This window comes from Brassica napus, chromosome C7 (assembly GCF_020379485.1).
Source record: "Brassica napus cultivar Da-Ae chromosome C7, Da-Ae, whole genome shotgun sequence".
NCBI classification, from domain to species: Eukaryota; Viridiplantae; Streptophyta; class Magnoliopsida; order Brassicales; family Brassicaceae; genus Brassica; species Brassica napus.
The window spans coordinates 26,848,468-26,861,262 of NC_063450.1; the positions used below are offsets into that span (position 1 = coordinate 26,848,468).

General features: G+C 33.1%; 1 protein-coding gene across 1 annotated transcript; it reads right to left on the reverse strand.

Annotated features, from left to right (window-relative positions):
• Nucleotides 1-2,549: 2,549 nt before the first annotated feature.
• LOC106348610 (glycolipid transfer protein 2-like) lies at nucleotides 2,550-5,468 on the reverse strand. The gene is made up of 6 exons (XM_048762293.1): nucleotides 4,901-5,468; nucleotides 4,701-4,756; nucleotides 4,144-4,274; nucleotides 3,218-3,353; nucleotides 2,942-3,085; nucleotides 2,550-2,801 (listed from the first exon to the last, which is right to left on the reverse strand). The coding sequence occupies exons 1-6, from the start codon at nucleotides 5,064-5,066 to the stop codon at nucleotides 2,766-2,768; spliced, it is 669 nt and encodes a 222-aa protein (XP_048618250.1). The 5' UTR covers nucleotides 5,067-5,468; the 3' UTR covers nucleotides 2,550-2,765.
• Nucleotides 5,469-12,795: the final 7,327 nt, after the last annotated feature.

Genomic DNA, 12,795 nt, shown 5'->3' on the forward strand with positions numbered 1-12,795 from the left:
ATAATTTCACTTTATTCAATTCAGTTGGAAAATATGAACCCAAATTTTAGCACATACTTTAATGAAACAACATACCCTATTTATTTTTAACAATTTTTTCTTTAACTCTTCTTCAATAGAGTTTTGTTTTTTAGTTTTTTTGTTGAAAATGTAAATATTACGTTCTATAAGTGATAAACGAGTTTTTAAAGACGATGTTATTTTTTCATATGAATATATCTGTCTAGCTAATGTTAATTTTCTATATTCTTTTAGGTATGACTATATTATTGATTCTTTCAATATGGATGTTGAGAAAATTAACTCTTATATCGATTTAGGTTATTTTGTTGATAATTTTGTTTTATTGAATTCAGTTGGGTCTTATGAACCCAAATCTTAAATGCTTCTTTAATGATGCAACCTAACCTATTCAATTTTAATAGTTTTTTCTTTAATACTTCTTCATTAGAGTTTTTAGTTGAAAATGTAAAAACTATGTTTGATAAGTGATAAATAAATAATTGAAGAAGATGTTTATTTCTTCATATGGATATTTTTGTCTAAAAATGTTAATTTTTTAGATTCTTTTAGTTATCACTATATTCATCATTTTTAATTGGGTATTAGGCAAATCAACTCTTACTTATATTTATTTATTTACTTTTAGTTGATAATTTTATTTTATTTGATTGAGCTGGTTCTTATAAACCTAAATCTTAATACATATTTAAAAGAAAGAACTAACTCTAATTACTTTTAATAGTTTAAATTCTTCTTCGGTAGAGTTTTGCTTTTCTTTGATTTTAGTTGAAAATGTAAGAACTATGTTAGTGATAAACGTAAGGTTAAAGAAGATGTTTATTTTTCATATGAATATTTCTTTCCAAATAATATTTATTTGTTAGATACTATTGGTTATGACTATATTCTTCACTTTTCAATGTGGAAATTGGCCAATCAACTCTTATTTATATCAATTTATGTTATTTTGTTGATAATTTTTTTTATTGGATTCATTTGGGTCATGAATCAAAATCTTCATATTTTAATGAAACAACATATCATATTTACTTTTAATACTTTGATAGGCACTGATATGGATGAAGCCGTTGACGTGATAGAGGAATGGAATGGACTAAGTGAAAAGGACCTTCTGAATGGTTCAGAGGGTTTGCTGTTACAGGTTAAAGACAAGGCCAGCTTATTAGGGGAACAAGCGGTACAACCGCCTCGGGCCTAAGCTCGTGTCACCCCGTATAATACTAATTAAGGGGCCTAATTTTTTTTAAAAATCTATATTTTTATATATAAAAAATTATAAATATAATAAATAAAATTGAAAAAGAGCCAAATTATTTGATATGTATATAGTTTTATTTTCATTACAAAATATTACTGATTAATTTTAAAAACATTTTAGACATTATCTACGTATAATTTTATAGGATAAAAAAAAATATTTTTCCCCTAAGACTCTTAACAGTGTTGAACCGGTTAAAAATTCATATAAATAGAAGAGTTGTATCATCTTCTTCGGTATGCAATTAGAGAGCATCTGAGAGAGTGACTGGGTGATAGCTCGTGAGAGGTCATCGGTTATGGTTCGTTTGAGAGAGGTGATATGCTCGTGAGCGGTCAATGATCTTGTTGTTCGTGTGTGATTGGAGTTAGGTTCTTATCAAATTGGTGCGGTGACGTTTGGATCGATCGTTCATCGCGACGGTGCAGAAGATGATCAGAGGTGATGATCAAACCACGAAGAAGATGATCAGAGGTGATGATCATACCACGGAGAACTTCATTCCGATTTTCAAAAGCCCAAAGGTAAAACTCATTCTTAAAAGCCCAATGTTCACACTTATAAATCATTTGTTATTCCTTCGTTTTCCAACGTGGGAATTTGTTATTTATTTTCTTCTTCTTTGGTATCTTATCATAGTTTTGTCTTTAACTTTTCTTCCCTACATTTTTGCTTCTTTTTATTATTTTTGCAAATGTAAAAACTATGTTTGATAAGTGATAATCGAGTGATTGAAGAATATGTATATTTTTTCATATGTATATTTTAATCTGTTAGATTATTTTGGTTATGACTATATTATTATTTTTTGTTTCAATATGGATATTGATCAAATTAACTCTTACTTAGATTTATGTTATTTTAGTTGTTGATATTGATCAAATTAACCATTTCTTTGATTTGCCGGAAAAATTATTATCTGATAAAAGATTTAGTAGTTTTATTGTGCAATGTATTGTATTACTCCCTCCGTTTTATAAAGAGTGTCACTTAGACATTTTTCACACATATTAAAAAAGATGATTAAGATGTATTTATGTTTTTATTAATTATAACAAATTAACTAATAGTATTTGAGATAAACAAATTTATTTATAAGATCAATGCATTTTACAATTAATATTTAGCTGAACGTGATTATAAATTGCATTGGTATTGTAGAATGATATTTTTTATATAACAAGAAAAAAATGTTAAAGTGACACTTATTCAGAAACAGATAGAATATATCGTAGTAGTCATTGAAAAAATTAAAACACCTCCGATATACAGAAGAAATTTTATTCATATTAATTTGACATGTGAATGCAATGAGTACATTCCTATTTAAAAGGGAGAAATAATTTTAATTTTGGATTCTTAAATAAAAAAGAGAAATTGTATAAGAACTGATATATACATATAAAGATATATTCATTTTCATGATATAAAATTTTAAGTTCACCGAAAACATCAAATAATTAGATTACTTCTGAATCCATTTTTACATCGATCTTAACCTGTTCAATCCGAATTGTTCCTGAAAGAAAAAGTGAAGCACCATACACATAATCAATAATTATCAACTAAATAAATTGAAAACGTGAATAAGACTATTTTTACTGAGTGATATCAGACAAGTTGTGAATAATAAGATAAATCTATAATAACGGTAATTACCAGAACAATGAAAATCTCTTTTAGAATAGGTGTCAACAATGAGCTTAATGTCTCAATATCTTCTCTAAGGGTCTCATAGCTCTCGTCTCGTCCACCGATCGCGTCCATAAAAGTTTTATTGTCAGGCACTAGCTTCAAGCACACCTTCATTATTACATTTCAACACAATATCAAAACCTATAAACCCAAGAAAAACTAATAAATTTTTGTGGGATATATACTAAAATGATGTTTTAAGTATGATTTAGCTAGAACGAGAGTAATCATGCTGTATACTCTGAAAGCAGCAGAAGCGATCCATCCATGATGCAGTTTTAAAGTCGCCAAGTAGGTTTCTTCTACAAGTTCTTCCATTTTTGACGACATCTCTTTTGACAACAGTCGTAGTAAACCCGCAGTAAAATCCATTGTCCTATGTAGTAGAGGATAGTAACAAAGAGTATAAGTCTATTTACTAAAGAATATATTAATTAATTTTATAAAACATATAGAGCAATTTTCTCATATAGCCATTTTTAAGTTTTTGTCACAAAATATTTCTCAATGAAAAAAATGACCAAAATAGTTTCTTTTTATTTTGAAATTTTTAATATTTTTTTTTTTATTTTTTAAATTTGAAACTCTATTCTCAAAACCGTACCTCGTAACTCTAAACTATAAATCTAGATTAGTTAATCATAGGATATAAATGTATTTTTCTTCTTTAATAAATATTTTTTTGGTTATTTTTTTCTTTGAGAGCTATTTTTATGAAAATAAATTAAAAATTGATATCCTAAGAAATTTTTCAAAGATATAGGTAGAAATTGGATAATAACAATAGTTTTTTTTTTTGCTAATAAAAGGATAATAACAATAGTTTGATAAACAATAATTTGATAAACGCATCAGTTTATTTTCTTCAATAAATATTGAGATGACTACTTGGGTACGGAAACATATGTAAGACACACTTGATACATATTTTTTACAAAGATGCATGTTGTTAAGGACAACAACAAGACCATATATTTTTCTAACTTTATGAGTCCAAACTTGTAAGTAGTAATAAGAGAGGGGATACGCAGGAAGGACGAATTAAGTATTATATTGTATATAGTACAAAGAGTTAGACTACAATTATGATGTGCATGGCTATTATTTGTAACGTGATTCTATAGTTGGTTGATGAAATTATAAAATAATTCATTTAAGGAGAATACCTAGTGAGCCAAAGAAGAGCTCTACTGCAACTAGCAACCATCTTGTATGTCCCCTCGTTCCTTTCTTTCTTAAGAATCTCAACCAAGTTGGAGTAAACACAAGGATCTGTTTCACAAACCTTCTCTAATCTCTACACACACAGATCAACAAATAATAAAAACATAAGTAATTGATATTTTGAAGTGCAAGAAAAGGAGGGATACAAGATTAGCCATTTTATAGAAAGTCATTTCAAAATTGACTAAAGTCCTCTTGAAAGCAACCAAAAAGGAACTACAAGGCTGAAATTGAATTATTGAAGATATCTTTTATGAAACGATTGGGTGTTCTTATCACCATAAAGTTCAACAGTCTTTTTGCAAAGATTATTAAAATTTTAAGAGACCACCATTCATACATACGTAATTACGTACACATGATGTTGATGAGTTTTTCAATCAATAAAGAAGAGAGAAATTAAAATAATGTAAAGGGTCTTGTCTTGTCTTTATATGCATGCAGTATTGAAGTTACATTATCTTTAGTTTTTTTTGTTAACAACATTATCTTTAGTTACCTCTATATTTTGATCGATGTCTTGTCTAAGAACAGCCATTGTCGGTCCTATCTTATCTGCAAACACCAAAACACAAACATCTCAGGAAACTCATCGTGTTATGCTCAATATGAACATTAGAGACAATCCAGATTCGTTTGGGAACTTTAAAAATGAAATAATTAATGAAGAATAGTCTCCAATAAAATAAAATATGATACCAAGCACTTGAATGATTAAGTTGCAGAAGGAGAGAAGAGGCCTCAAGGGAATATGTGTGGTTTCAGTGTTATCTACAGGTTTAGTTATTATAAAGAGAGAGAGCTCTTCTATGGCCGTTTGAAGTTCCGTCTTCTTCTTCTCCATATCGTATCTCTTTCTCTTCATCTCCTCTCCCTCTCTTTCCTATATCTTCTTATTTTCTCCCTTTCTCCAGACATCTGGAGCATATATATATTAAGTGTAGTTGTACAAAACTGCAATATATATATATTAAGTTACAAAAAAAATTAAAAAAAAATATATATATATATCGCCTCTGACTTTAAATAAACAAATTGGTTATATCTTTCGTATTATAAAGGGACGAATTAAAAAAATAAAAATTAAGGCATCCAACTTTAATATGTATAAATATATTAGTCCCTATTATAGTATAATTGTTTTGGGTTAGAAGCGGAGACAAGCAAACTTCATCAGCAATGACCATCGCGGTCCATATAAAACTCATTTGTATAATTTACGGGTATGGCATGAAAACAGTAATCAACTAATCGCTTAGAATCCTTAGAAGATGATGATTGTGACCTCTAATTTTTGGTTTACCGCTCCAGCCGATCCAACTATCTGAACCCATAAAATATTAATTGTATTCATGCACCCACGTATTTGAATGTAATTTGCTCTTTTAGAATTTAACTAACTTAAGCCGATTCAATACTTTTGACTACAGATGGATAACCCATGAATGATCGAATTCTTACATGATTTGTTAATTTTTAACAAAACATTATATAATTATACAAAACTAAAACTTTTCTGGCCATTTAATCATTTTACAAATTTACTAAGGCTTTAATTTGCTTAGAACTTATATTTTCAACAAAATAATTTTGAAACGAATGGATGTTAATTAAAATATACTCTATCCAATTTTTATTAAGTGTCACTTTGACATTTTCCACACATATTAATTAAGTGAATAAAATATATTTAAATTTTTATTAATTACACCTATTTGACCAATAGTATTTGAGATAAATAAAATTATTTATAAAATCAATACAGTATGCAATTAATTTTCAGATGGAAATAAATATAATTTACATTGGACTTCTAAAATGACATATTTTATGTAAAAAAAAAAATGTTATAATGACATTTATTATGAAACAGAAGAAGGAATAAATTAGTAATAACTAATCAAGTATGTCACCTCAAAATTTTTATGCAATCATCACCTTTGTGTTTCAAAATTTTATGGAATCATCACCTTTGTGTAGAACGATTTCACATTTTGCAATTTTACCAAATCAATATTAATATTAAAATTCAAAATAGAAATAACAAAGGTAACCATCAACGATTAAACTAACAGTTGAAAAAACTAATTAGAAATTGATTAATGGATTAGGATTCCGTTTAGATGTGCAGGTTGGTATAAAGGCATGCCAAGGTGAAATAAAAGGAATCTTTCTCAATTTCCTAATCATTTGGATTGTCAGCTCTTCGTTTATGAATCCAATCATTTGCACCACTATACAAATATATTAGGGGGTGTTATTGGTTTATATATTTTGATTGATTTAGAAATCCATATAGTATTTATAAATCCAAGTAAAATATGCAAATCCGGAGGTTTTTCCTCGGATTTGAGTCTTTGTATTTTTAACTAAAAAATCCAAACAAATCCATTCAAATCCATTATAAAATCAAATATATTAGTAAATCCGTACGATTGAATAACACTTGATTTGATACAGAATTTATGAATCATTAAACCAATAACACATGATTTTAATACAGATTTGAAAATCATAGAACCAATAACACTAGATTTTGGTCGGATTTTCAAATCCATTAAAATACAACAACCAATAACCCTTACTTAGTGTGTTATAGTGTTTCGATATTTGATATTCGCTAGCTATAATTAAATTATCGCGTAATGTTTTCATTGAGATCATAGGTCCGGTTTATTAAGTACTCCTATGAAGCCTTAATTTGCTTCAAATTATCTTATCCCAACACGACAATGATGTTCCTCTATGTCAAACATTACGTACTTATTAATCTTTTTTTCTAAAACATTACTTATAATACTACTTTAAGATCATGTAAATTTCGTTGTATATTATTAGAACATGGTAAACTTATAAAATTATAAAGACATTGCAACTGTTACAATAAAAACAAATACCGAACCTAACCAGTTTTTCTTAGTATACCAAATAACTTTGCTTTTACGAATTTACCTAAAAGAACTAATCCTAAAAATTATGTCATTTTACTATAGAATCACAAGTAATAAGAAGTCATTCTCTTATTCAATCACCAAGTTCTCAAATCACAAATCACAAATCATATGTTATGCAACACATTATGCATCTCCATATATATGAGTAGATAACTCCTAGTTCAAATAATATTAGTATAAATCATATTTCCTAATCCTAGAGATAATCATAAAACATATAGGAAAAATGAAACTTGAGATCCAAGCTTATCCAACAATTTCCCCCTTAATCTTGAACTTATCTTCACACACTTCTTGGACTCTGATAAGCTCTCTCATTTCTCTGAACTTAATTCTCCCAAGTGACTTCGTAAGAATGTTTTCCTTCTGTTCACTTCCCGGGACGTGCTCAACTTTGATTTGTTCGTTTTTGACACATTCTCGTATAAAATGAAACCTCCTGTGGATGTGCTTACTTCTGCCATGAAACACTGGATTTCTTGTAAGTGCGATTGCATATTTGTTTTCGACTTTAAGTACCACACATTTGCTTTCTTCCCCAAGTGCCTCGCCTAACAATTCCTGCAACCAAATGGCCTGTTTCGCAGCTTCTGTTGCGGCCATAAACTCGGCTTCACAAGACGATAGAGGTACTATTTATTGTTTCGTTGAACTCCACGTCACAGGACTCTCACCGCAGTAAAATATATGACCTGAAGTGCTCTTGTCATCGTCTATGTCAACATTATGGGATGGGAGCTATCGCTATACCCCATCAACCTTGCTTCTTTTCCACGCGAGTAATGAAGACCGAGTGTGCAGGTACCTCGAAGATACCTTAGTATCTGTTCCAAGGATGCGACGTGAGAAGCCTTTGGCTCTTACATGTACCTACTAAGGACCCCAACAGAGAACGACAGGTCTGGTCGCGTGTGGATCAAGTAACGAAGACATCCTATAGACCGGCGATACTCTTTCTCATCGATCTTCTCTTCATCAGGCGCAATAGAGAACTTCGCGTTGATCTCCATTGGTACATGAGTTAGGTTGCACAGATCCATTTCGGTCTCTTCAAGTATCCTGCGTGCGTACCTGTCTTGCTTGAGCACAATTCCGCCTTCGTGCTGCACAACCTCTATTCCCAAGTAGTATGTTAGCTTTCCAAGATCGCTCATCTCGAATTTGGATGCCATCTCTGCCTTAAACTCAAGTATGGCGTTAAGAGAGGACCCTGTAACCAACAAATCATCTACCTAAACCACCACAAGAACGATTTTTTTATTCCCTTCCTTCAGGTAGAGAGAGGGTTCCTTTGAGCATCGTTGGAACTTTAAGCCTCGCAGTATTTGATTAAGCTTTAAGTTCCAGGCCCTTGGTGCCTGACGTAGGCCATAAAGGGCCCTTTTAAGCTTGTAGACTTTATGTTCTTCTCCAGCGACTATGAATTCCGGTTGAGTAACGTAGACGTCCTCCTTTAATTCTCCATGAAGAAAAGCTGTCTTGACGTCAAGGTGGTGTATTTCCCACCCATGAGAGGCTGCTAACGCAATAATCAATCTGATTGTCTCAATGCGAGCCACCGGAGCGAACACTTCATCATAATCTATGCCATGTCGCTGAACGTATCCTTTAGCTACCAACCTCGCTTTGTATTTACTTATGGTACCGTCGGCATTTTGAACACCCACTTGAGTCCAATAGGTTTGATACCTGCAGGGAGTTCAACAAGATCCCATGTGTCATTCTTCTCTATTGAGAATATTTCATCCTTGCAAGCTTCAACCCACACTTTCAGTTCCTTAGCATCTTCAAAGCTCCATGGTTCATTGTTTATAATCATCAGCAATCTCTCACCTTCGACTTCAGATAGAAGCACATAGTCATCGAGGTAGGAAGGCAGGGTTGATGTTCTCGTGGATCGCCTAGGAAGTGGCTGGGAGTCACCAAGATATTTGTCACCATCGTCATCTCCATCGCTTTCATCACAGCCACTCTCATCATTAAGCTCTGTTTCTGAAACAGAGCTTTCTTCATCGCCATCATTGTTGCTTATGCGCCTCAGGCTCAACTCAAATCCACTTGTTTCATGATCCTTTGTATCGCTCTTCTTGCTCCAATTCCACTTTTTATGTTCTTCAAATATAACATCTCGACTAACGACAATACGTTCGCTCAGAGGATCAACTAGTCGGTATGCTTTTGATCCCGGTTCTGTTCCGAGATGGACCAGAACTCTAGACCTATCATCAAGTTTCTTTCTTCCAACCGACTATGTTCTTGCGTAGCACGTGCACCCAAACACCTTTAAATGAGAGAGGTTTGGTTTTCTACCCCTTAAAGCTTCATATGGAGTCATGTTTTCCAACGTTCTTGTTCCAACTCTATTTATCAAATACGTAGCATGCCTTATCGCTTCCCCCCAAAGATGATCCGGCATATCCATGTGATTTAAAACACTCCTAGTCATCTCTAAAAGAGTCTGGCTTCGTCGCTCTACCACCCCGTTATGTTGGGGTGAGTATGGTGCCGTAAAGTCTCGCTTAATCCCATGTTTCTCGCAGTAGGCATGGAAGTAATGAGAAGTGAACTCGCCTCCTCTGTCTGTTCTGAAGGTTCTCAGCTTAGTGTGTGTTTCTTGTTCAACAAGTACTTTGAAGGTTTTAAACTTCTCGAAGGCTTCGCCTTTTGTTTTCAAAAGTACTGTCCATATGTAACGTGTGTGATCATCGATCAGAACAAAGATATATCTCTTGTGGGCTGGCGTTGATGGCGTAATGAGACCACAAAGATCAGTATGTACCAGTTCAAGAGGTGCCGTTGCTCGATGTTGAGATGCTTGCGGGAAGGGCTTTCTCGTCTATTTTCCTCTCAGACAAGACACGCAGGTCTCAGTACTTCGGCTTATAGAAGGTAAGCCTACAACTAACTCCTTATTGGCCATCATTCTCATCGTTTCTCGGTTAACATGACCTAACCGAGCATGCCATAAGTTATCTTCTCCACAACTCTCAACTTGTAGACATTGAACATGATCAACTACCAAAGTCACTTTGTACAATCGATTTTTTTTCTCGCGTTGTCCTTACCATCAACTGTCCTCCTCGATCATATAGGCTTAGCGTGTCGTCTTTCATATGCACCTCACAACCTACTTCTGTAGCCTGTCCTAGACTGACAATATTACTACGTAACGCCGGTATGTAGTAAACAAACACCTTTCAACACCTTCTTCTCTCCACTTTTGGCAATGAATCTAATTGATCCTTTGCCCATTATGTCGATCTTTGAGTCGTCTCCGAACCTCACTTTTCCAGTGACCGTATCATCAAGCTCATAGAAGAACATACGGTTACCACTTATGTGGTTACTAGCGCCGTTATCAAGGTACCATACGTCAATAGAGTCTGAATCTGCCTCAAACTTCTTAGGATCTACTTTTCTCTCATTCAAGTAGACGACTTCATGCATCATGAGGGTATCGGCTTCAGTAGTATCTTCTTCTTTCTTCTCGACAGCCTCTTGAAGCTTTAGATGTTTATCGGGACAGTCGGTCGCGTAATGTCCAAGCTTATCACACTTGAAACAAGTGATATGAGATGCATCTCCACCTCGACCTTGTCGATATTCTTCTCTTTGTTGTTGGAAAGTCCCGCGACTGCGTCCTCTTCCTCTCCAGCTTGATCTACCTCCACGTCCTCAACCTCGACCGTAACTTTCAGAGTTTGAGTCAGCATACATTAGTTTTCCGGTTTCATCTTGCGAATCTTCTTCTTCTTCTGCAACTCTTTCTTCGTACGCCTTTAATCTCCCGACAATATCCTCAAAGCTTGTTGTCTTATGGTCAAGCATCTGTTCAAGGGATGCAACCATGTGAATAAATTTCTTTCTTGGTAGACTTTTCAAGAATTTCTTCACAAGTTTAGGTTCTTCTATTATCTCTCCTAAAGAAGCAGATTTTGAAGAGATTTCGGAGAGCTTGCCGGCAAAGATATCAATTGTGTCTCCATCTTTCATCTTGAGTCTATCGAACTCTGCCATTAAGGTTTGTAACCTAGCCTCCTTAACCCGCTCGGCTCCAACATGTCTCGCCTTTATTGCATCCCAAACTGCCTTTGCTGTGTCCAACTCGCCAACTTGGAGTATCAAGGCTTCCGGAATCGATTGAAACAACAGTGCAACAGCCACATTGTTCTTCTTTGTGTCTTCACTTCCAGGATCTATCGTTTCCCATACTTCGCTGACCTTAAGTGCTATCTTCATTCTCATGGCCCAAACGGTGTAGTTTGAAGAAGTTAGCATTGGATATTTTATAGAAGCACGTCCACCATCTTTGTGTAACACGATTTCATTCTTATCATCACTCATGGTTATTTGCTTTAAGCTCTGATACCAAATATAGAATCACAAGTAATAAGAAGTCCTTCTCTTATTCAATCACCAAGTTCTCAAATCACAAATCACAAATCATATGTTATGCAACACATTATGCATCTCCATATATATGAATAGATAACTCCTAGTTCAAATAGTATTAGTATAAATCATATTTTCTAATACTATAGATAATCATAAAACATATAGGAAAAAGGAAACTTGAGATCCAAGCTTATCCAACATTTACAAAAAAAAAAAACTAATCCTAAAAAATTAAACAATATGTAAAGTTATATTTTATGTTGGTAAAAATAACCTATTCACAAAATATTCATGATAATAATTTATATAGAAAAGTATAAGTTGCCTTCTAGATATCTAACTACAATATCTGATATCTCCACCTCTACATACCACCATACCATTTTTGGACGTAACATCCATACACACCAACGTCCCATTTAAGATTGAGTTAAACCGTCGATTGACAAAACTAAACACTTAGGATCAGAGACCATTCTGAAAACAAGATTAACAAATAGGAAAGAAACGTAGAAGAATAAAATAACAAGAATGAAAAAGAATGGTTTGTTCCTTATTAAATTTAGCAAAGAATAATTTTGTTCTTTATTTTTCTAAAAAAATGAATGAGAGAGAATGAAAAAGAAAAATTATTCTCCTTGTGAATGGTAATTTTTTTTATGAACGTTAGGAAATGTATCATTCCTCGTAATTCATTGGTTACCATTCATACCTTTAAATGTGAATGTGATACTTTTTGATGATCTATGATCATTGATACACTAAAAATGAATCTTTGCTACTGTCAAGTTAACAGTGGTAATTGTAATATTTGAGATTCAATCTAGAGGACCAGTTTACTCTTTATTCTTATGAGTTCAATATTAAGCTGGGAAACAAGTGGAGTTTTAAAATCAATGGTGACGCAAATAACTAGAATACCTAGAGATTCAAATTCGATTTAAATGAAAGCCGGCTTAGGGTTTTTTTCATCGGGTCTCAATGCGGAACCAAACAACTATTCAAGTGCAATGAGGTGCAGTCTAGAACTCGGATCACTCGGCTAGAACAATCCACTATCGTGGACTTGTTCCCTTTGCTGATCGGTCTTGAGTCCTAAGCTCTCACTTGGAACAAGACGCGATAGCAAGCCTTAGAGATCAGGTCCGATTAGTTCGCTTAATACCCTAATATCTACTCTCGTTGATTAGGGATATGAAGCTCATTCAATATATGTCAATTTATCTCCTAAGCGGTTAGCTAGGT